At 39.4% G+C, this 24,234-nt stretch overlaps 1 protein-coding gene across 1 annotated transcript in view; it reads right to left on the bottom strand.

The window, feature by feature from the left end:
* nphp4 (nephronophthisis 4) overlaps positions 1 to 24,234 on the bottom strand; it is a 222,786-nt gene that overhangs the window by 137,918 nt on the left and 60,634 nt on the right. Inside the window, exon 6 of the mRNA XM_084721632.1 lies at positions 20,082 to 20,218. Within this exon, the coding sequence (XP_084577758.1) occupies positions 20,082 to 20,218 (137 nt within the window). The remainder of the gene's footprint in view (positions 1 to 20,081; positions 20,219 to 24,234) is intronic.

Below are 24,234 nucleotides of genomic sequence, written 5' to 3'. Positions count from 1 at the left end.
AGGTTATCTTGCCAGGCAGCTGGATTTACATGAGAATCCATCTCGCCAAGCTACAATCTGTTTGTGTCTGCACCAGAGATGGTGCAAGTCAATCAGCATTATCAAATGGACTACTGGCAGCTACAGGCGTGGTTTTCGATGTGCCGACAACAAGAAGCATCCATGACATCCCGAACAAACAATGGCAGCTCCTGAAGAGTTTAGCAGAAATACTGCAATAGCATCAGTTATATCAGAACTGGAGAGTATTTCTTCATTTAAAGAAGAGCGAACATTGATACGGAAGGATTTTTATCAGTGGAAAAAATGTTTTTCTCTTCTTCTGGCCAGCTTCGGTTCAATCTGATTGGCTTAAGTTGGCCCGTGTTAGATGTCACAGGGTTTTTTTTTTTGAAAGTGCCTGCCCTTTTCCAAACAGTGGCTATGGACAGCTTCCCAGATGGTTCTGTGTAACAAACCATCTGGCATGTCAGGTTAACTACAAGGAACTTAATTTATTGATTTTGGTGGCCCCTGTGGAGAAAAGTGGTAGCGTTTCCACCACAATGAATGTTCACAATCAGTTACTAACTGTTTAGAGTAGGTTTAACTTAACATATTTAGCATACTTTTGTGCATAACCCTTGTTATAAGATGACGGATTATTACCAATTTTTGGTAGGGATGTGTATGATTAGTTGACTATATGATTAAATGTCGCCACCCTCACTAGTCAGCATCGGAAATACTAGTCAGTTAAACTTATGAATATTTTCTTAATGTGCAATGCTAGTTAGCCGTTCATGTTTCTGTATTCCCATTCTCTGCAATTATGTATAAATGAGAGAAAAGATGGGGGAAATTTTGAGAAAATGACAGGATTTAATAAACTGTAATCATAGTTCCATAAAATAACTGTATGTCACATGGACACCATGATTTCATTTTTATTTTTCAAAATACACTGTACGTGCTAATTAGCAAATGTTTAAAAAACAAGTCAATATGTCAACAAGTGCCGGTGGAGACTGTTCTGCCTCCCTGTAGCTGCCGCCACAAATAATGCACAGCTGACTGACAACCGCTCTGTGACTGACTGTAAACTCTCTAACCCCACCGTATAGAGCCACTCTGAGCTCGCCTCTCGTCCCACTCCTTCCCGTTTGTTTCATTTCAATCTCTTCCCTTCTCTCCATCACATTTCTCACTCCCACTCTCCCTTTCTCTACCTTTCTTTTTTTTTCTTGTCATTCTGTCTCTCTGTCCTCTCTCTCTGTTCTCTCTTGCTGCTTAAAACCTTCTCCATATCCACCCACATCTTCTCAATCAAATTAGCATATCAATTCAGCTTTGGGTTTTTCTTTTAAATCAGCAACAGCAGGAGCAGGAGCACCCGGCCAGCCTGCCTGGCTACTGTACAGCCCACGTACACCGCAGCTCGCTGCTGCTCTCCTCCTGTTACATTTCCGCGCTGACAGACTCCATGTCTTTCTCTGTCTGCCTGTTTACTATCTACCCTCCTCTTGTTATCGTCGCTCATTCTCTCACAAGCAATGGCTGATATGTACTCAGCGGTGTACCATATTTTTCTTTTGGAGATGGGGATGGAAGATTAGGGTTCTCGTCCTAACCTCAAGTGATTCCTTCCTTTCTCGGTGTCCTCTTAAAAAAACATCTCCAGTTAAACCTGTCCTCTCATCTCGAGTGCTGTATTTTGCGGCGAGAGATGCATGATGGTACATATTGCTATAATTCTGGCAGCTGGAGAACAGAAGCGAGACAGGTGAGAGAAAATCTGAGTTGATATGCTAAGTTTCCATAATGAATACCCACAAGGCCTTGTCTATTTCTCCACTGTGACGTGCTTTCTGGATGTTGACTTTTTATTTACTTTTTAAGAAGGACATGGTGACTCACTAATGCAACGCTCTATGTATAGTTTGTTTTGAATAGTGTCAGCACTCATCTGGCTTTGGGAGTGTTACATAACTGTCTTCCAGCTGGATCACATAGGCTATGGCTCCATTCAATTAACGTTTTCTGTCTCTGTGCCAAGACTAAGATGTGCCCTCACAGAGGAGCACACATCACACGTTTCAATCTGGGACTCAGCCACATGCACCATGCATGCACCGTGACGAGCGGGATAATTACTAATTACCAGAAAAAATAATGAAAAACAAACAACATACCTCAAATCCCTCTGTGTGCAGTATATGGTTAAGGTGAGGTTGTGCAAGTGAGAACTACATGTATCTTGTTAACAATATCGGGATGGATTACCTTATTTGCATATTCACTTGATTTACTTATTTGCATACTGCATATACAGACAGTCCAACTGTTCTGTGTGAGTGGAGTCTCTTGTGATGATGTGTATATTAAGTTTGTTTTTAGGTCTCTGCTGTAAAAGAGATCTTGAACTAAATAAAACTTCCTGAGTAAATGATCCTCAGCTGACTAATACTAAATAAAGACGTTACTCACAAAGTAAGCTTGTAGCTGCTTGGTCACTTTGTTTTTTCTTTATTTTTCAGTCTGGCAACATGTTCATGTTTAGGCTTCAACACAGAATATTTGAAAATGGCTCTTTGGCTAGTGTATTCTGGGGTATATTATGACATATTCTGATTGGCTGGTTTAGAGATGTGGGTTGTAAAAGCACTCACATTATAAGAATTAAGAATACAATAATTCAGAAAAACCCAAAGTTCTCATGTAGCCAACATGATATTACAACTTGAATTCTTTGTCTCCACCTCTGGGTAGCTGGGGGGTATGTATATGCTAACAAAGCAATAACACTATGTTTTGGCCAACAACATAATAGCTATAGGCTAGAAATGTGTATGTAGGAGCCACATCCACAATGCATCCTGGTACATGTAGGCATTGCTGCACAACTCTGGAGAGGAAAAGCTCAGTCTTCTTGGTCATTATACAACACACAAAGGAATCTATTGCTTCAATTGACTATATTTACCATCAACGCTGACTGGACACTCACATGAAAAATACAGAGGTCTCCCTTTAAGACTAAGTCACCTTTTTTGTTTGGAATGGATTCTGAGTCTGATAGATAAAGATGACGTCTCGATCCTTAATTCCACCTACAAAGCTCTGATTGACTCGGTTGTTTCTTCAACCAGGGAAATGGTCATTAACAGGAAAAACACCAGAGCTATTTGAAATTATCAAAAATCAGACATACGGATCTGGAACCGAACAACAAAGCTACAATGGAATTATTGCACTATATTAACATATATTTCCGAATCAACTCACTGTTTCTATTCTTCTGTTTTCTTTTATTTTTTATTGTCACAGAGTTTGTGCAGCCTATAACCTAATTTAACCTAATCTTTCTTTCATACTTGGACTACTTATTTATGTGCCATTTTTGCTAAGTTATATAGTAATATAGATGCAATTTTTACTTTTGTCATCTTTATTTATTTTTTCTACTTTTACCCTTATTTTAATCTATTCTTTTTTACTTTGTATGTATACAATACATGTTAACAATGTTATTTTACTATGTATGCCCAGCATCTTGGACAAAGAAATGTGCTCCAGGCTGAATAAAGCCCTGTATTAGCTTTCCTCTTATCTTATTTTAACTAGCTGCACAGGTTGGGTAAATTAGCTGTGTATAGTTTTCTAAGAAAAACATTTTGTTGTCTTTACATTATCCTCTTCAACAAAAATCGTGTTCGCGGCGAATGGCAGCAAGCAGCGCAAATATGACAAGAAATCTGCAAATAATTGCTTTCAGTGACATCCAGATCATAATTATGATTGTGTCATCTCCTACACTGTCTGCCCTCGCCTCTTTCCTCCGCTGCAGCCAGCGCTGGGGAAGATGACAGGGAAACGGCATTGTCTCTTGTTGGACAGGTCTGCCGTGAAGTGTTTCAGAGTGAAAATAAAAGAAAGACAGAGAGAAAGTTGTTTATAAGAGAACATCAGTTACAGTGCTGCTTTCTGTTCTCTGCATCCCTCTTCTCACTCCCCTCCTCTGAGTTTCTCTTTCATTTATTTCTTTTTTCTCACTCCGTCAGTTTCCCTCTCCCTCTCTACCTCTCTTGCTAGCTATCCTCTTTCTTCTCCCTCTCGCCTCTGTCTGCTGCCGTCACAGATTTCTTCCTCCCTCGCCTGAAATATGAATATTTTAGAGCTAAGGAGCTTAAAGGGAACAATGAAATGGCCCCCAAGTTAAATTATACTCCATTTCCAGAGTCACAGAAGAGGGACTTTTCTGAGTGATGAGCGCACCGGTGCCACGTGGGTGTGTCTTTCTCTTCTGCACACACACATAAGCTTGTTGTCTCCTGCTTTAATGTCATATTTGTGATATTCCCACAGATCTTGCTTCTAGAATTGCTAAACCAGGCAGTGGCACTGTAACCGATCACAATGTACACTTGACACCTGGGTTAGAAAAAGTGGAAGTTCTTCAGAGCTAATGCGCCTAAATGCTGTTTGTATCATTAAAGAAAAGGAAGAGGGAGGCAGAATGAGACTAATTTGCATGCTTTTGGAGGCAGTTTGTTTTAGAGCTTTGTTAACAGAGTAAACAAAAGCAGTGTGTTGTAAGAGAAGAGTTGGGGGTGGGTTTTTTTGTCTCACAATTAGACGAGTCACCCCAGCGTGGGCGTTGGAAAAAGGAAACTAAACATTCTGCTTAACCACCCGTTTCCTATTGGGAAAACAATAAACTTGGAAAAAACACACCCAAGCCGGTGCATCGCTGTTCTATGTGATGGTTACTCTCACGGCTGTTAGTCTGCAGTGCATCAAGTGCAAGCCAAAGCCTACTTTATACCAATACGGCCTTCAGGGCTCAACAGAACCGTTTCTTGAACTGCAAAACCCACATTTTAATGTGTCTGCAATCTCGAGGAAAAATGACCATATTCCTTTGAAATCTGTGTTGGGGATAAAGTGCTCACCAGCAAGTCAAAGATAACTCTGCTGGAAAAACACATCTTATCTTGGAAAGAAAAAACCCTACAGAAAATACAGGCAATACATTTCTGCAGAGAATCGCAATGCATAATGTTTGCTGAAGAGGTTTGCATTTGATTCCAGTCCACATGAAGGGTATTAACTCAGACACATTTTGCTTTTTTTATTTTGGAGGGGTTTTTTTTACGTTTCCTCATCTGAATTTCAATCCAAAATTAAATGACAAAAAACCTCTGAAGTACAGAAGTGGAAGATTATTTCCTCACTTGAGTATTCACACCTTAAAATGGCATTATCATTGTCAAATATTAACAACAAAGATTCTTTTAGATTCAATTTACCGGTCCAACTGCTGGGGGAGGTGGTGGGAGACAGAGGGGTGAGGATGAAATATTAGTAAGCAAAACTGATTTAGCTGGGGACACTCGTCACTTGAATAAAACTGAACTGCTGAAAAAGAAAGAAAGTCGTTTAGAGGGAATTTAGAGATAATAGCAGTTGGAAGAGAAGTGTAAAGCAAGCGGCAGCTGCCTCATTGTGCAAGTTTGAGGAAAATGAGTGTAGATTTTCAGAGGAGGATAAATTAGTTTCTGAAGGTTATTTCTTTGTGCTCAAAGGGCAGGAGATGAAGTGTGAGAGCAAGCTCTCTCTAATAGCTCCAACTGGGACATTAGAAGCTCTAGACAGCAAATGGGTCTTGACCCTGTAATCTCTGAGTAGGGATTTCATAATGCTTGAGACAGAGCTTAGTGGCACTGATCAATAAGGGGGTCAGAAGTCCCAATAGAGGCTTTTGAAACCTGTTACCAGCTACCTGTATTGTAGTATCAGATGCTGACTATTGGTTGGGCAAAACAATCTGAAGTACATGAACATATTTTTACCATTTTCTAACATTTTATAGACTAAAAATTAAACGTATTTGACTAATGAAAACTTTAGTGAAGAGGTCTATCAGTCTATATTGTAAATTACATCTATCTAATTACTTTCTACTTAACTGGTAAATTATAACGTCCACAGTGCAACGCTGCAGTGGGAGATGGTGTTGTTGTTGGAAACACACCGCAGCTCAAAGAAAAGAAACACCTCTGCCACCAGTGTCTTGGGTTCACTTAAGTGGGCAGGATTCATAAGAAAATAATAATGGAGATGGAGACATAGTGCAGTGACCAGCAACAACAGCTTCTTTTTATTTTCTCTTCCACATGTCAAAAATGGAACAGTTTCTTCCATGTGGCAACTCTGACAGGACACTAACTCAAACACAAAAATCTTTGAAATGACAAGGTTACGATGAGAGGATTCAGTGGTCAGTGACTGTCACAATGGGCAATGGTTATTTTCCGTTGCAGCCAAATTGTTGACCACTTTTGTGATACAAAATGTCCCCAGAAGTTTTGATTTGCCCAGAACTATATTCGACATTGGAGAAACCTTCAAATCAGCATTTAGACTGCCAGAGGACACCAAAGGCACAGGTACGCCTGCAAAGAACTACTGTAGTTTGTAAAATGTGTAATGTGACCACGTCAGAAGGCGTTTATTCTGTTCAAACTGGGCACACTCGAAGGCAAGATATTTGTGCAGATATGGGGATAAAACCATGCACTTGCAGACACTGTCTCTCAGAAGTTATTCATAGTGTTGTACTCGCTTGTATACACAAAAAGTAACAAATAGTTGCACCAAGAAGTATAAAAGAGAGCTTGAGACAGAAGTTTCCTGCTACTTTGTCAAACCCACACACCTGGCCAGTCGCTGCATCAAGTGGCCGTGAATGTTGGATTGTCGATTTTAGAAAGTTATACAAACTTCCAGACTGCCCCAGTTATGATTGTTGGAAAAATGTGGTGGGAGAAGATTCTTGAGGCCTTTCTACCATCTTCAAGAGGTAAAATCCAGCAACACTTGTAGTATGTCAAACAACTTTAGTCTCAGAGCAATGTCTTTCGGCTTTGGTTTTCATCAGGGTCATGAAGGCCAAAGCAAAAATGCACTGGTCTGAGAATAAGGTTTTACCTCTTGAGCCCCTTTTTGCTTCCCAATGCACCTTGGAAGAAGGTGAAGTTGTGCCAGAAAACCCTGTTCTGCTTCTACAATATTCTACCATCCACCAAGCACTTCAGCTGGAGTTGACTCACTGATGCCTTAAAGCTGTGCACAAAATTTGCTTCCTACAGCGTTACATGTAGTACAATGTGTCACTGTCACAGGGACATTTTTTCAAATGCTCAAAAATCTAAAAAAAACAATGGAACAAAAGAAATAATGTCCATAAAATATGCACTACCTTCAGCTACAAAATGCTAGAAAACTGTGCTTTATGTGACACCACACTTGATGTTAATAAAGAAAAATGTCTCAAGTGAATTTTAAAAGATGCTTTACCAGTTCTTTAAAGGAAAGCAAATTAACTTAAGTATGGAGTCTAAACAGATCCAATAGCATTTGTCTGGCTCAAACTTGAATAACACAGTTATTAAGTGTCATTATCATCTCACTGAGGGGAAAATGTCTTCACGTTCATGTGAAAGAGCAGTGATGACCACACTGCCAAAGCAAAGTTCAGCTGAAACATATAATCAGCAAAATAACTTAAACAAATCCATGACTCATAGGATAATTGCATCTTTTCTTACTTATCTTGACAATATAATTAATAATGTTCCTTCTCAATTCTGATCACCCACATTATTTCACATTATATTTTAGATTATCTGCTTACCCTGTCTTATATAGCTGCTTATTTGTGTGAGTGCACACAAAAGCAAACACACAAAGATTTATGCATGCTCACAAAACTTATTAGATATTCCTTAAGTTATATTAATCGAGAAATAAAACGCAGAAATGCTTCAGCAGAGTAGGGGTTGCTTTGTCTAATATTAAGGTTTTAAGCGTTTACACGGTTTTCCAGGGGACAGACACACACATACATCACTGCACATTTTGTTGCATTATTTTCTTGATTTATCTTGTGTATTGGTCTATATTAATGATGACAATTACGCCAAACAACACTTTTATTCTGCTTGGAGTGCTGGACTCTATCCTCACAATCATACTGAACTTTCCCTAACCTGATTAGACATGCTTGCAAACATCATTTCGAAGCGATAACAAGTTTAAGAAGTCCGCCACAGAAAATTCTGCATTAGCTCTGCTTCGTTTGTTCTCACTTGCAATTCAAGCCCTTTGTTCAGCAGTCTCTTTGGTTCAATCTGTAAATTTGTATGGAGCATCTGGATCCAGAGCTTACCTATTTTTGTTCATACCACAGAGGTCTAACAGAGAGTTCAATTGGTCTCCAGTCTAATTGACCAACAACACAAGGTATGTCAAATCAATTCAATTTCTATCGAATGTCAGGTCACTATGTCACTGTGATGGATATTTCTCTTCAGTCAGCAGAATTTATTTTGGTACAGCATGGCAAAATGCTTACTACAGTGTCGGCAGCATTGCATATTTATGCATTGCATATGCTTTTTTTGCAAACAAAATCCAATCCAGATGTTTCTTTATATATACAGAATATAACTGTAGTGGAAAAGTTATTATGTGACATATAATCCTGCATTGAGTACAACAATCTCCTATTCTAACTCTTATTGTGATACTGTTTTGTGAAAGACATGACTAGTCCGCACTTTTAGTGAACTCCTGAACTATAGATGAACTGCCTTTGTTAATACAGTGCCTGACCAATATATCATATAGACATACTGAATTTAGCATCAAGGGAATTACCCGAAAATCCAGGCAGATGGTCTTAATGACACCGAGTCATCTAACCACTTGTTCATTGTGTATAACCATAGTCTCTTTGTTCTTATGTATATAAAAACCCTGATGAGGATACACTCCTCACGACTCCTCCGTGTTTGCTTATTGTCACCATGTCAGTTTCAGTACTGTTGCACAAGAGTAAAATAAATATACAAAAACAACTTCTTCTTTCTCACAGTCTCTTTATTTTGTTCAATTTTTCCCACCACAATAATATATCATATTTATTGAGGCCTATACCAAACAAACAGAGAAAATTTTTAGGCCAGGTCATCTCTGCAGCATTACAGTGCCTCATTATAATACTTTTCCTTTTTTGAAAAATCTTGATTTGGCTCTGGTTCTGCAATTTGGATATTGTACTTGGCCATATTGCAATTTTATTGCAATTGTGATTAATTATGCAGCCCTATTGTTTACTGGGTTATAATAGTTTATGTAGGAATTATTAATATTTTCACACCTACAATATTGGGGCCTGTGAGGACACAAACAATGAGGATCCCAGGGCAATGTGAAAACAACAAAAGGGTTAAACTGAAAGGTCAAGACTTTTGTGCATTCACCAAAAGCCAGAGTATGTACACTTTAGCTTCAACAGGTTTTTGGCTGCCCAAGAATTGCTGGTGTCCATAAGATTTCATTCTATTCCATTCTGATAGCACTAATAGCTACGTATGACTTAATCATAAAAGCTAAAAACACCTGGGTTTGCTGCTTTACAGCTTTTGAAAAGTAGAATTTGCTTTTCTATATGGCACCATTAAAAGCTGTCAGCTAATCATCAGTAAGTTTTTGTGTCAGTACTTTGTGAAATCAATGTGTAGGCTGTTATAAAAGGTAATAATAACTCTACAGATGGCAACTGTCATCTCAAGGGGTGTGTGTGAGTGTGTGAGAGATAAAGAGCAAGAGAGAGAAAGCAGGTGAAATTATGTCCCACATGAGTTTTGTATAAGCCAATTACCAAGTGAGTTACACAACTCTGGCATGTTTCTGTCTTACCTTTGAAAACGAGCAAACAAGAGAAAAATGCTTCTCAGAGTTTTTGTGACTATCAACACATCCCTCACATCGTCATGGAGAAGATGCTGGGTGGCTGTTAACATGTCGTTTTCCACGTTTCAACATAGCAGTCAGGACACTGACCAGCACATGTGCATGTGTTTGTATGTGTGTGTGCGCTCATGTGTTGCTACCCACACAGTGGATGTTAGCTCCCCCATATTGCGGGTGAGTCATCCATGGCAAGAAACAGTGGCAGCATCATTAGCATGCCGCTCTCATCCTCCCACTCCCCTACTCCTTAACAGATTTTAACTGGCACAGCGCTTCCACCGATAAATCACTGTTGCCCTACTGCTGAAACACTCCCATAATTCATAACCAAAAATATTAAGGCAAACATACACTCCTGCTTCACTGCCTTCTTATTTCCCTTCTTATTCCATACCACTTGTCCCTAAGCAGAACATATCTCATGTACTTTCATCTACTGCACATATTACGCCAATGTGAGCACAATTGCCTCCACTTGGAAAAAACCTCAAATGCAGGTACAGTTAAACTCCGAGACCCAACAGGACACAAACATCATATCACAACCTTAGAGGATAAGGCGAATATTATTATATGGAAAGAAAAAAAAACAATGCATTAGTCCATCTCTGGATGTTTTCCAACTTCCTTACCAACCCGTTCTCATCCCAAATACCGCTTTGTGCTGCTTTGTCACACACACTTAGCGGCCTTATGAGGCTCTACCAGAAAGCCTTTTTAACAGCCTTTTTGGGTTTCATATTGGACACGAACCCCGGTGTCCTAGCTGTAAGTCCTGTGTTTGTTTGAGCCATCCATCCACCCCGCTTCCTCCATATACAAACTTTCTTGCTCTTCATAATACATCAAAAAAACCTATTTTGTCTAGTACAGCTGCTAAAGAGTACCTTGTGCATCTATATGAGTCGCAGAGGGCTTGACAAAACATCCAAGTCCATTTGTCTCTACTGAAGACAGAACTCTTTAAAACAAGGCCACAAATATAGTTTAATTTTTAGCAAGCAAGACTTTGTAAAAGCAGTGACCAGCTATTACAGCGTATGTACTTGCATGCATCCACGTGTGCATGAATTCACATGCATACATACAACCACTTGACACCAGTGGAAAAAGGAACACTCTGCCAGGTCCAATGACACGTGTCACAAGGCTCTATGACAAATTGTTCATGAGTTATAGAAGCATAGGGTGTGAGGCAAACTGTCACTAGTGAAACAGGGCTTTCTGCTGAGACCAAGGATGCCTCCCACAGGAGCCTAAGAGAAACAGTCCACAAGTTATTAAAGGGAGCATGGCTAACGTATAGGGGGTGGGTTATAAGTCACTAATGAAAAAGAAACTCTGCTGAGACTGGTGATGTCTACCACATGAAACTAGGACTAATGGATCATGAGTTTGGCCGTGGTACATGAATCCATTAAGAAGTTAGGGCCACAGCCACTACAACATCCCCTTTTTCCTAGTTGGCATGAACGGTTGATTAGATTTCCTTTGGCTCATGACTAACCTTTCCACAAAGTCTGGTGCAAGTTGGAAGTTATGCACTTCTCAGCAATAGGTCACTCCCATTTCCACGCCATCTTTTAGCCAGTCAGCATGAACACAAAAAACAACTTAACGCACACTTGACCTCCATGTCAAATTTCAGCCTCCTAGGGCAAAAACTGTGGCTGCCAAAGGGAGGCGTATTTTTGTGGACCAACCAAATGAAGCAACATGTAGAGCTGCTGGCCGCAGCTACAAAGTCTCTATGATTTCCGAACTTAACTAGCCGCTGTAGTTGTTTGGCAAAAGTTACTTAACGGGAAGAAATAGTGCTTTTATTGGGGACTATTTCTGGCCAAGAATTCATATACATTTGAAGCACGATGGCATATTTACAACAGCAGGATGCTGCATGTAGAATTCACTATAAATAAATAACAGTGTATGTGTTCAAGGTAATGCAATGGTGTGGCTCATTTATGTGTTTTTAAGAAGCTTAAAAAGCTGCACAAATAGTACATACTGGTAGGATCAATTTACTATCGGTTTTGGCCTTTTTATGGGATTTGTTGACCTTAGAAAAACAAAAAAACCCTTAGAAAAATAGCTTTAAGGCACAAAATAGTGTCAGGAGTGCATTGACAGTTTGGAATCCATCTATCTCAGTCTGGTCACAAATCATCATGATTTCTTCAGAAAGCCATAGACATGAGGCAGTACTATACAAAAGATGATTGAAGATCCAGTGGAAGCATTTTTGCTTGGTCAGGAAATGCCTGTATATCATTCAGCTGTCTTTGATGGCTCATCTAATTTGTTAGAAATGCTTTACTTCCAACTGTGATCTGGTAGTTAAGGTACAACTGTGATCTGGTAGTTAAGGTACTAACCTAACCTGAGAAACTATTTAACCAGGTAAATTAACCACAGCAGCTCATTATGATTAATAGTTGTGACATCTATCTGATTCACACTGGATTTAAGGATTATGGTTTTTTTTTTATTTTTACAAGCATGGTAAATTTACGTAGATCATGATGATGACCTATATAAATATTAGTTCCCAAGAAAATATGCCCAGAAGTAATGCTTTAATATGCAAAAGTCATTTATATCACTACTTTTCTTCAACATTTGATTAACAATACAGCCAGTGCCAGGTGAGTAATAGCAACATCTTCAGACATTATTGTGCTACTGATGATCATCATTAGCAACATCTGTATCTGGAACTACAGCATCTGCATTATCCAAGATGCAGGCCTGATGGCGTGCAATCAGTAAATGATGTTTGCTGATGGCACCAGGCACTTCAGTTTCCCATTGTGGAATCAATAATGTTTATCTCATCTTATTTTAATGACATTCAAAAGAGCAGTGGTATGGGGCTGAATTGTCAAACACCTAATAGTTATGTTTGGAATGAGACGACAATAACATGCCATGCCACCAGGATATGTCATTTCCCTCACACTAGAGTTTTGAAGACCTTTTTTCACAAGAAGGAATCAGAAAAAACTATATTTTATTGTACTATATGGCACTCATACATGGCATTTGCCCTGACAAAAGGTGCAGTGACTCCCTTGTCAGTGACTCCCAGTAACCCAAAACTTGCAATAGTGGAGATCTCTTCAGTGATTGATGGATCCTGTCTCACAGCTGTCTTAAGTTTCTCCAGGAGGTCGCTTAGTTCATTTTAGTTAGATTCTCCATAACACATTACTTCAACAGAGAAAAAAAGCAGTGACTTTGAGACTTTTAAAGTTTATGAATCTACCTATCTTCCTCGTTCAACCGCTGTGCATTCTCTCTCTTGTCTGACTTATAGGGTCTATAACTGGTCACAGTCTATTTCGTGCAATGACTGGATCGTCAATCATTACAAAGTCCTGCATTTCCTGAATATTTGATGTGAGCCAAATGTATTAAACCCCACTCCCTTGAACTGCATCGGTTGCAGCGGTTACAGGCCTAATTATGATAAGGAGAAAGCACCCAGCTTGCACATTCGTAGGTGCAGCCAAACTCAGTGTCCTCAGAGAGAACTGTGCGAGACACCTCTTATTTCAGAGATGTTCAACCTCCTTTGTCTTTTTTTATAGTACCACGTCCACAGGGGCAGTCCTACTTTGAGTGAGTTTTCGTCTTTTAGGACAAATGAAAACTTCCTGGAGCTTTGTTGCCAGAGTCTTTTCTCCATTCATTAAATCAGCCTACGGCGTTTTGTTCTGCCTGCGGCATGGCATTGGTCCTCGCCTGCTCCTTCTCCTCCTCTTCATCATTTGCTGTTCTCCCAAGTCTTTTGATCACAAGCCAAGATGCTGCATAATGCCTGACAAGATCTCGGGCCCTTTCATGAGGAGTGATAGATCTCATTGAAGATGTAGGTGAACGATTGCAACGGGTCATTTGAGGTGATGTAGCCTCTAGCCTCACTCAAACTTAGGGAAGACAGACATGCTCAAGCAATCCTTACCATGAAGTGGAGGTCAGGGTGTGTTTGGAAAGGTTCGGTAGCATATTTTGAATTACCCTAGTGCTCATTAAAGTGTGCCATGGAAAGTAGCTACAGTAGTTCACATGAAAAGCGCATCAACTAGGGAACTGGCTCTATAATATATGGGAAAGTGGACTGTAAAGAGAAGCCACACTGTGATACTTTGTGGGGCTAAAAATAGCAATACTTACGGAGAGATTATGTGAAGACCGTATGTCAGAATTGCAGCCAGCATAAAGGATTCGTCTCATGCTGTACTGTACATTCATCCACCACCCCATTCCTCTTCATTTTCGTCACTCCGTTTTGCCTCGATACCAATTTAAGCACAGACACACTGGAAAAACACTTACACACAAACACACATTTGCTCACACAACGGTAAGACTGAGTTGGCGGGTGAGGTGTCAGCATCACTTCAGAGACAGCTTGATGACAATCCAGCTGGAGTCACACTTTTAAAGGTCACACACAGATCACACACACACTCTTTTTCTTTCTCTGTCTATCTATCTCACACACACACACATGCACACACACATACACACACACGCTTTAATTAAAAGCTGCAATCAAGCTGACTCCTGCATGTATTAACACCTCTCACAGACATGAGAATGTCGTCATACCGCTGAAGTTATAAAAGTCTGGAACATTTAACTAATTTACGCAACTTGAGCTCGTTGTGAAGAGCTTCAAAGAACAACTCGAAAAAAAACTGTGAAGACAAAATGAGAAAATTATTCATGTTAACATGTCACTTACCTCATAGTGGAAAAGGAAGACAAAGTTGTTGCCTACTTTTCATCGTTTGTATCTAATTAGACACAGGTGCTTCAAAAACCCACTGCAATTAGTTATGGAGCATTCCAGACAACATGGAAATAAAAATTGTCCAACCTCCTATTATTAGTACAATGGCACACCACTCAAAGTTGGAGCTCCTTGGCAACTTGGGGCAAATCGATCTACCCTGACTTCATGAGGAAGCAGTTGTCTGACGTCACATAACAATGGAAGTCCAAAATAACACATACGATCAAATAGTAAAACCTGTTCTGCATGCAAATAACTGTCAAAATATATCGCCAATGTCATTAAGTGGCATTAAATAAAATGTATAGTGGCATTTGGGGGCATTAAGGGGCAGTGGTGGTCTCGGTTAGAGAAGCAAGCTTGTGACCGGAAGGTCGCCAGTTTAATCCCCTGACCAGCAGGGTAAATCTGGGTGGAGAGGAAAGTGAAAGGCAGCACTTGCCACTCCCTCTTTACCCCCACTGAGGTGGCTTTGAGCAACACCCTTAACCTCACAGCACAGCACAGCAGCTCAGTGGCTTGCAGATAAGACTGTGGTTGTACTGGGCAGCTTCCAGGTGTGAATGTGTGATCAGGGCATTCCTGCAAAAGAGAGCATTGCTCTCAGTGTTCCTACCCTGAACAAATAAAAGTTAAAATAATTTTTAAAAAAAACATTACCTAGATCATTTCTCCTCGTCATTGTGAATGTCAACAAAAACAACTGGCCTGTTAGCTTTACCAGTCGATATACATTCCCAAAGCATGGCAAAATAATTAAATTGCAGACATATATATTCTGTGGAGGTGTGACAATTCTCAGAATTCAACTTTCGATTTTAAGGTCACAATTCGATTTTTTTTTAGCACTGATGGCCATGTCATTGTTAGATTAGAGTCTTGATTTGACCAACATATCATTGGTTTTTGGTCTGATAATTTCAAATTCTTCCTTAAAAAGATACGGTAAGCTATACTATCCGGTCTCTTTTTTGGGCTGACACTGTGATCTGGACCCACTGAAGCAGTGGATATGAATGGCTGAATGTATAGGACTGTTAATTCTTAACCTTCAATCACCATGACGAATCTATACCAGCCACAAATTTCATCAGAGTGTTGTTGGGGGACCTTAACTGATGCTGTTATATAATATTTTGATAAATGTATGTGCTTTACACTGCAGAGGAGTACTATGGAAGAACCTGGTCAAATAACAAAAAGTCTTTAGTTCCACTAGCAGCCCAGGAGTCTTAAATGATCACTGTCCTGAGGGTGGTGCTAGCAGTAAAGTCTGTGTAACTTTGAAATTACAAAATGTGCCCCTGCAAATTTAATGGTAATCTGTCTAATAAATTAAAAAAATGTTTTTTCTTGTGTACCCATTTATTAATGAATGTATTCATTCCTATCTCTCCTGTTCTTTTTGTTTTGGTCACATAATCTGCACTGGGCCTTTCCAGCGACTGTTATATTGCTGTTATTACTGGATTACTGGGGCTCACTGTTCCGCTGCAGGGCAGCATGGAAAGATAGGGAGGGCTGATTCTTCATAAAGCCTCCCTTTAAATATAACTACATTGAAATAGGCTTTAAAGTCCCTAAAGTACTGTGTCCCTCCTGAAGGTCTGTGGGCAGCTCTGGAAGGGAAGCAAAGTCGGACCAATGAAAGGACAGCACGGCCTCCCACAAGGGTCTGAGTGTGGCCCAAGGCGGGGTCAACATTACACGCTCAATAATATACAGAAGGGAATAAGAGACAAGAGAGAAAAAAAAAAGCTAAACCAGTTGCTCATTTTGTCCTCTTTTTTTGATTCTTCTCTTTCATGTAGTTATTTAAGCACTTTCATTCTGATCTTCCTTTATTCATATTTCATTCCCACAAGTTTCCTTGTGGAGTTTTCGAGGGATAGTTCAGATGATTTGAAGTGGGGCTGTATGAGGTACTTACTGATACTCTGTATATTACCTACAGTAGACAGCGGTCAGCACGCCCCAGTCTGGAGAAGCTGAGAGGAGCGCCATCATGGAAGCTAAGTAATGAACTGCTGCAGACAGGATCAACACAACTTTGGTGAATCTGAATGTATTATTTAAAAAAACAAAGTCACACAATAACACCAACAAAGTAACCCATTGAGGCAGCAGTAGACCAACAACTTCCATGTTCTGCAAGGTAAATTACTGCACTGCCAAAAGAATGTGGTTGCTTGGGAGAGAGTTATATTTGGCTCACAAAACAGCAGTTTGGCATCAGAGAAGGCTGGCCGATGGCAAGGTAAAGTGGTGAAAATATTCAAAATATAGGGGACACTTAAATCGATATAGATTTTTTTTTTTGAGTGGACCTGATTTAAGTGGCCAGAATACATTTCGCTGTTGACTCTACTGACTTTAACAGTTTGTTGCTTTGCTTGTGTGTTGTTCTACTGAGCAACAGCTGGTGTTAACAAAGCAAGATGAGGAGGATAAAAGGATACACACCGTACCCCTTTAAATTATTTATTTAATTTTTCATCTTTTTTTAAATTTAAACCAGTGCATATGAACGCGGCTAAAATCCTAACCGCTAACTGATAAGAACAGCTGATCATAGAGACCAGTAACCGATGACCAACAATATTTAAGGGAAGTTTGTCGCAGCATACATGAGAGCACACACACTGGCATAAAAAGCCTTACACAATTAATTATTTTGTATTTTGAACACACAATTGTGTAAGATAATGGCTTATTATCATCAAATTGCCTTTCAAATGTTGAAAAGCCATTTGTCTGACTCTTCAGAGGTCATTTAGTATTAGTCACATTTTGCTTTGCTTGCTCTTTTCCACCTGCAGTAAATGATTTTATTTTTTAAAATATGTTGTATTTAATCTTCTTAGATCAGAAATTCTCTGTGATGTTTTTTAAAGCACACCTTGTGAATTGTAAATGGCAGAAATGAATATTCCTTGTGCAACTGAATGCTGTAAAATTAGAGATCATGTTTTTAAGAATGAAATTAATGTCATGAAAAAAATCATTCATGGCTTACTCTTTTGATTTGATTTTTGGTTTCTTTTGATTAGTCCACATTGTTCTAAAAAAATACTGCTATATAATTGCAAAACCTTGAAACCATTATTGTTTTTCACACAGTTAAATCTACAGTACAATGGACATTTTCAACCACCTTTTTATGGCACAGGCTTTTCTGTGCAGATTGTTCACTCATCTGTCAAAACAAACACCCAAAGCCCAAAGCCACCTGCAGTTCCGTAAAATAAATGTTTAGGCAGGTTATTCCATCTTAGGTGTTCTTGGTATAAATTTCCAAGGTAGAGGCACTAGTGCCTACCATTTGCTCCACTTAATAAACTCTAAACACTCCCTCGTTCCCATGTGTTTGAGTTTGAGGATTGAGACGAGCAGTATCAAAGAGCAGCGGCAAAAAGATACGGAGTGACAGCGTTGTCATATCAATTCTCATCCGTACCAAAGACACATCTCACTTAGGCTGAAGTGAACAGATAGGGCCCGTGCAGAGCCACTGTACAAATAATTGCTAGTCCAGTCGCACCTGTCAAATATGGTTAACCATCTGGGTTTCCGTAGACAAGAAAGGGGGAAGAGAATAGATAAGCTCCATTTAGTTTGGGAGGTGATGTGCCTTAAATTGCAGTGGCAGCTGTAAAAGCGCTTGTGCTTGCACACTAAAGAAACGGAAAGTGAGATAAAGGAAAGCATCACACTGGAGAAAATAATCTCGGCAGAGGTGTGTCAAGGCCATCATGGCCATCTTTAATTTAAGGAGCGTTGTGAACTGTTGGCATGGAAGGATGAAACGTTATCAGAATTGTGTATGTATAAGGTGATTTGTTTTTGCCTTGTAAGCACACCATATACAGTTAAAGGATGTAGGATGAAGATGAAGGAGAGACATATTTGCCTCACAAGGATGTGCTTCAACATTCCTTTCACCCTTTACCTCTAGTTTATTTTTCTCAGGAGAACAAGCATGATGGGTAGGGTACTGAAATTCTATATTTAAATAAAAGTACAATTACTCCCATAAAAATTGACTCATGTAAAAGTAAAAAAAAGTACCCAGTTGATAAATTACTCAAAGAATTACCTTCTATTTTAATTGTTTTCTAAAGCACACCAATTTCAAAGCTCAACAGACAACTAGCAACAACATAAGTTATGTCAATAATATCAAAAAGTTATACATAAAAAATTAACACAACTAATGTTAGCTAACCAATTACATTTTCACCTACAGTACTTCAATGTGGTTTCAGAGGTTAAAAGAGGAAAACTGCTGTCATTTTTAGATTTTGGTTTGAAAAAATGGAGCCACAGATTGTCGCTGGAAGCTGCCTCTTGCCCTGGGTTTTGCTCTGCCATCATCGCATCACTGTCAAAAGACAAGTGGTGCTTATTTTTCTTCCTATACATTTAATCTACACATTTAGAGCAGACTAGAGCCCCTTCTACAATTGGCAAAAATCCCCACTAACACCCACCAACATCTGTCTTTTTTCTTCAGTGGGAAAGGGTACAATCAGCATTCATTCCAGGGTTAAATAACTATAGTCAACAGTATTTATCAGCTCCAGCTCTGATCAGCACGACAGCCAGGTGGACACGCTTTACAATGAAGGCTTGTCCCCTCCATCTGTAATTGCAACTCTTTTGGCCTTTTCCATATACATGTGCTGCTTGGCTTGACTCAGTTTGACTTCTCAGATGTATGTTGCTTTTGATAAAAGCATCTGCTTTTGAATATTGTATTTAACTTATGCACTCTCATCTTGAGCAGCTACAAAATGTTGACTACACATCCTGTTAAGCATTCACAATAAAATTCTCCCATTATTTTGTTATCTAAAAGCTTTTATTTTGAAGCACCAAAATCAGGAAATGTTGGGTTTTCATCTGCAGTAACCTAACATGGCTCCTATACGGCTGAAAGTGATCATGAAACCTATGAGAACAAACAGCGACGCAGGAGAGAAACTAAACTTCAAACCAACAAACAAACAGCTTTCTGCTGTCCTCAAGTCTGCTGTCCTGCACAGACATGAAACTTTCCAGTGAACAACAGAAAAAAGGTCAGTGGCAACGGGTTTACTGGCAATGGGAAAGGACTCAATCACCTGTTTTTAGCAGGTTTAGTTGTGTTTAAAAAAAACCTGTATATATGTGCTAATTTTGGTGTAGAAACAGTATAATTGTAATAAATAGATAAATGTCTAATGCAGCAAAATAAAAAGTAGATTCCTGGCTCAATAATACACCCAAGTGAACAGTAAAAGTACAGTCAGAAAAAGTAATATACTACTATATACTATAGAACCCACTGTATGAGAATATGGATTAAAAGACGATTGTGAATATGATTGCACACCTTTCATTAAGAACTCCACAGCTGTCCCTAATGTGTCAAGTGCATGGACCATTAAGACTGTGTGTGTGTGTGTGTGTGTGTGTGTGTATTACATAAGTCTGGTCTTACTGTGTTATGGCAGTCAGCATTGATCAGCTGCAGGAGCTGGCGCTCAAACGTCTCCAGCGACGGCTGGAGGGAGATGGTCAGTCTGCTCAGGGTGAAGGACAGTGTCTTGAGCAGCTGGGGCCTCAACAGAGCATCTCCTGGTGACAGTGTGAACATAACATCAACAATGTCATGACATTTCCATGATTTCCATGATATATTTACAGAACTTTCTAGTCTAAAATGGGATGTCTTCCTCTGGGCTGGTTTCGGCTCACCAAGTCTTTTCAGTTGGGATTTCTGTGGAGTATAAACAACTGAAAACCACCATGTAGTGAAATAAATGTGTGAAATGAGTTGTGAAATATATTTCAGTATACTCCTTTCATTGACCTATTTGCAAAGTTCCCTGACATTTGCCATTGCCCCGAGAAAATTTATCATGGCATCCCAGAAGTTGTAGAAACCTAAAAGAGAGAGGTCAAGTGGAAAATGTATGGTTTGATACAGTGTTGTAGCTACGCTGTGTGTGTTATCTTAGAAAGTGAGCTGAACTTCTCCATGTTATTTTATCAGCAGTGTCAAGTCAGTGCCAAAGGGGTGGTTACCAGAAACACTTTCAGTTTCATGGCAGCTTTACTTATTAATATGTCTGCCTCACCCTGCACTCCAGAGATGCTCTATTTCGACTTTTATACCCTCCTAAAATGTTGGTTTAACCTTAACCTTCACTTTTGTTGTTTGTATTTTTAACCACACTAACAGCTGTTTCTCTGAATGTCAGTTTGTCGGTTGGTCAGTCAGCCACTTTGATCCCGACTGTAATATCTCAACAACTATTGGATGGGTTGCCATGAAATGTGGTAGAGATCCTTTGTGCTTTTTACAGATATAAATGCACTGAATTTCATCTGATTTTCATAAATAATCTAAATTATCATCACAAATGAAAATGTTTTCTGCTGCTGCTGAACTTGAAGTATTTGTTGAAGAAAAACTGGAAGCATGAATTGCAAGGAAATATTGAGTAGCCTGATGCTGTCAGCTCAACAAAAAGATCAGCGGTTGAATGGCTCTTGGCAAAGCTTTGAGGGCTCTATAATGGCTTGTGCTGTGGTGCCGAGTAGCAAGCTCTGTGAAAGAAATTTTACAATGCATCTTTTAATTTGCATTTCTCTGTCTGTCTCTCTGACTAGCTGTTTCAACCTGTCTAGTTTCATGCCCTCTGGGTGCGTCTGATAAAAAAGTGCAGAAGATTTTACACCTGCTCCTCCAGACTTTAAATTTCCCACTTCCTCTGTCTGAAAATGGTGGTCAGTCTGTGGTGAAACGCCAGGTGCAGTTGTTATTAATCCCCATTTGTTGCTCCAGTATTTTGCATCTCTGAACAGGAACGCCTTGAAATATATCATAAGATCAAAGACATGATTTTCAGCTGCACTTTGATTTTCTTCCATTTTACCAGTGTAAATCCTCGGCATGGTCCTTTAGTAAATGACGACAAATGCAATTAAACTGTTTGGCATCTCAAAGGACTATATATTGTTACTTACCTTTGCATCTTAACACCACGTTTTGGCTTGAATAAGCCTCCTTCATATATTCAAAAAATGCATCAAACCCCACTCAACAATCACTGGCACTTCCACCCTTCTCAGATCATCAGACTCTTACTACAGCATCCCTCAATCTTTCCCCTAGTCTGTCTACATTGTTTGTCATTTATGAGAGTAAAAGACGAGTCTTTGGACTGGTGGTTGGACAAAAGAAGCCATTTGAAGATGTCGCACTGGGCTCTGAGAAATTGTGCTGAGCACTTTTTTCAATAAACACTATAGTAACAGTATAAACTCCCTTTATAACTTCCCAAAATAAAGTTGATTTTTCCTTACAAAAAGTAAGTTCCATCAAATATTCAATTATTTATTGTCAGATGAGAGACTACTACTATATACCCAAGAGCTGGAGAGAGAATCTGAGCACCCCCTTTTTGGCAGCAAACGTTAACACAGTCAACCCTCCCTCTTTGATTATGAATATATTTGATTAGAAGTTTTCTGAGAGACAGCAGCTCCATCTAAATGACTGCTCCACTGAATTGTGGGAAGCTGCCTAATGCCAATCACTGGAATATTTATACCACAGAGAAAGATATCAATGCTTGTGTCAAATAATTTAACAAAAACTGTTTCCATCTGGATACTTGGCGCAAATTGAATCAGAATCGATTGAAGAAAGCGTCCCAGCCAATGGATGCATCGGGAGAGCCTGTGAAGTCCACAATCACCCCTTTCAGACACAACAAAGAGCAAATAGCCAGTGTGATTGTAATCTCTTCAAGAGTAATGTAGCCATCAAGCGTTTCACTGCAGCCCTTGTCTCTGGAGCGCAGAGTTGGACCATTCTGAATGCGGCGTGAATATCAAACTGGTGGCTGTGGTCTTAAAAGGCAGCTTAGGTCTCTGCTGCTCACAGCCCCAGAACATGAAGAGGATTAGCCGGCTACCATACCTCCCACTGACTCCCAATGATTATAGCTCTGCACTGTCAGACTTCATTACATTCCCCCTTAGAAACTCACTTTCTAAGTACTGCAGACATTTCAACTTCTGATGGAACTAAGTTTGCAGAAAAGGCCACTATTAAGCACCATGATGAATGTCCTATATGTTATTTTGACAGCAGACAAGTGAAGCGTTGCTGAAATATGTTACGTAAGATTACACCTGATATGTGCTGCTGAAGGTTTTGGGTTGATATTTTGGTTAATCTAGCTTGAATTTAGGTAACCTCTAAGTTCACTTCAACTGTCAAACTGTTTTGGATGCTTGAATAAGGACTAAATGTGCACCAAGAGCATCTGTACAGTATCTGTAGTGTAAGAATCAAAGCAGCTCCACTATTGATTACTGCATTTCATGAGCTGCACTGTAAATACTCACTTCAGATCTGAACAGACACCCCACATACAGTATGCCTGTTTCCACAAAGAAAGATTTTTTTCTGCTCTTGTCAGAATGGAGCAAATATTGAATGAATAGCTGAGTGAATACAAACGACAACACACTGAACAACAGGTAGTCAGATAATAGTTGTGTCAACAGAAAATCCCCCGAATCCTGTGAAAACATGAAATCTGTGAGACAGTGTCAACATAGAAATTGACAGACATAAAAAGTGTTCACCTTGTAAATTCATGCTGCACTTTGTGCTGAAAAGGCAAAGGATTGGAGGAAAAAAAAAAACTAAATAGACATGGGCATGGACTATAAAGACTGCACAGAGAGCTACAGGAGTGTGAACTTCCATTTTACCATTTACTCACCAGTTTTTTTCCTTTTTTTCCATTAATTTTTGCTTGCAAATTTTGGCCAACTTTGTATGATTATTTCTCACACTCTCACACATGATGTCACAACAATTATGATTCCAGTCATAAAATTTAAAACGTGTTTAAAATCATCTTCATGAGCCATACCTGATAAGAAGGCAACCGATTTAGAATAGACATAGACAGAATAGACAGAATTCTCATACATTTTCATGTTTTGTGAGTTTTCTGATCATTTCTCTGTTTTGGTCCAGAAAAACATGTCATTACAGTATTTTAATCATTTAAATTTGCCATTTGCCATTTAAGTCGTGTATACACTGTGCGATTCTGACCACCGTGAAAGAAGCATGATGATATTTTTGGTCATAAAGCATAAAATAGCTCCAAAAACAGCCGTCCTGTATTGCACTGTGCTAGATGCCTGCTGTCATGACCTTCTGACCAAAGACAGCCTGAGACAAAATTCTGACAGTATCAGAAAGTTGGGATAAACATCTCACTGTTGATATGACCTATGTCTACTATCGAACTAATAGGAGTGCAGCATGATGTATGGTTATGTATGCTAAGAAATACGCAGTCGTACTTCAGGCTGTGTTTGCAAAATTAGAATTCCAAGTTGGCCTCCACATTCTCCTCCTCCTCCTCCTCCTCCTCCTCCTCCTCCTCTTCGTCTTTGATTTTTTTTATCTATACACATAAATACCACTGTTGCAAGAGCTCAACTCTTGGTTAGCTTTATTGTTTACCATTATAGCAGCACAGATGGATAACACATGCTGATCACATTTTATTGCATATTGACATGCGTAGCCTATGATTCATTCAGTTTGATCATTG

Source organism: Lutjanus erythropterus, chromosome 6 (assembly GCF_056507025.1).
Source record: "Lutjanus erythropterus isolate fLutEry1 chromosome 6, fLutEry1.hap2, whole genome shotgun sequence".
NCBI classification, from domain to species: Eukaryota; Metazoa; Chordata; class Actinopteri; order Lutjaniformes; family Lutjanidae; genus Lutjanus; species Lutjanus erythropterus.
The sequence above is the reverse complement of the archived record's forward strand: the minus strand, read 5'-3'. Positions and strand labels throughout refer to the sequence as shown.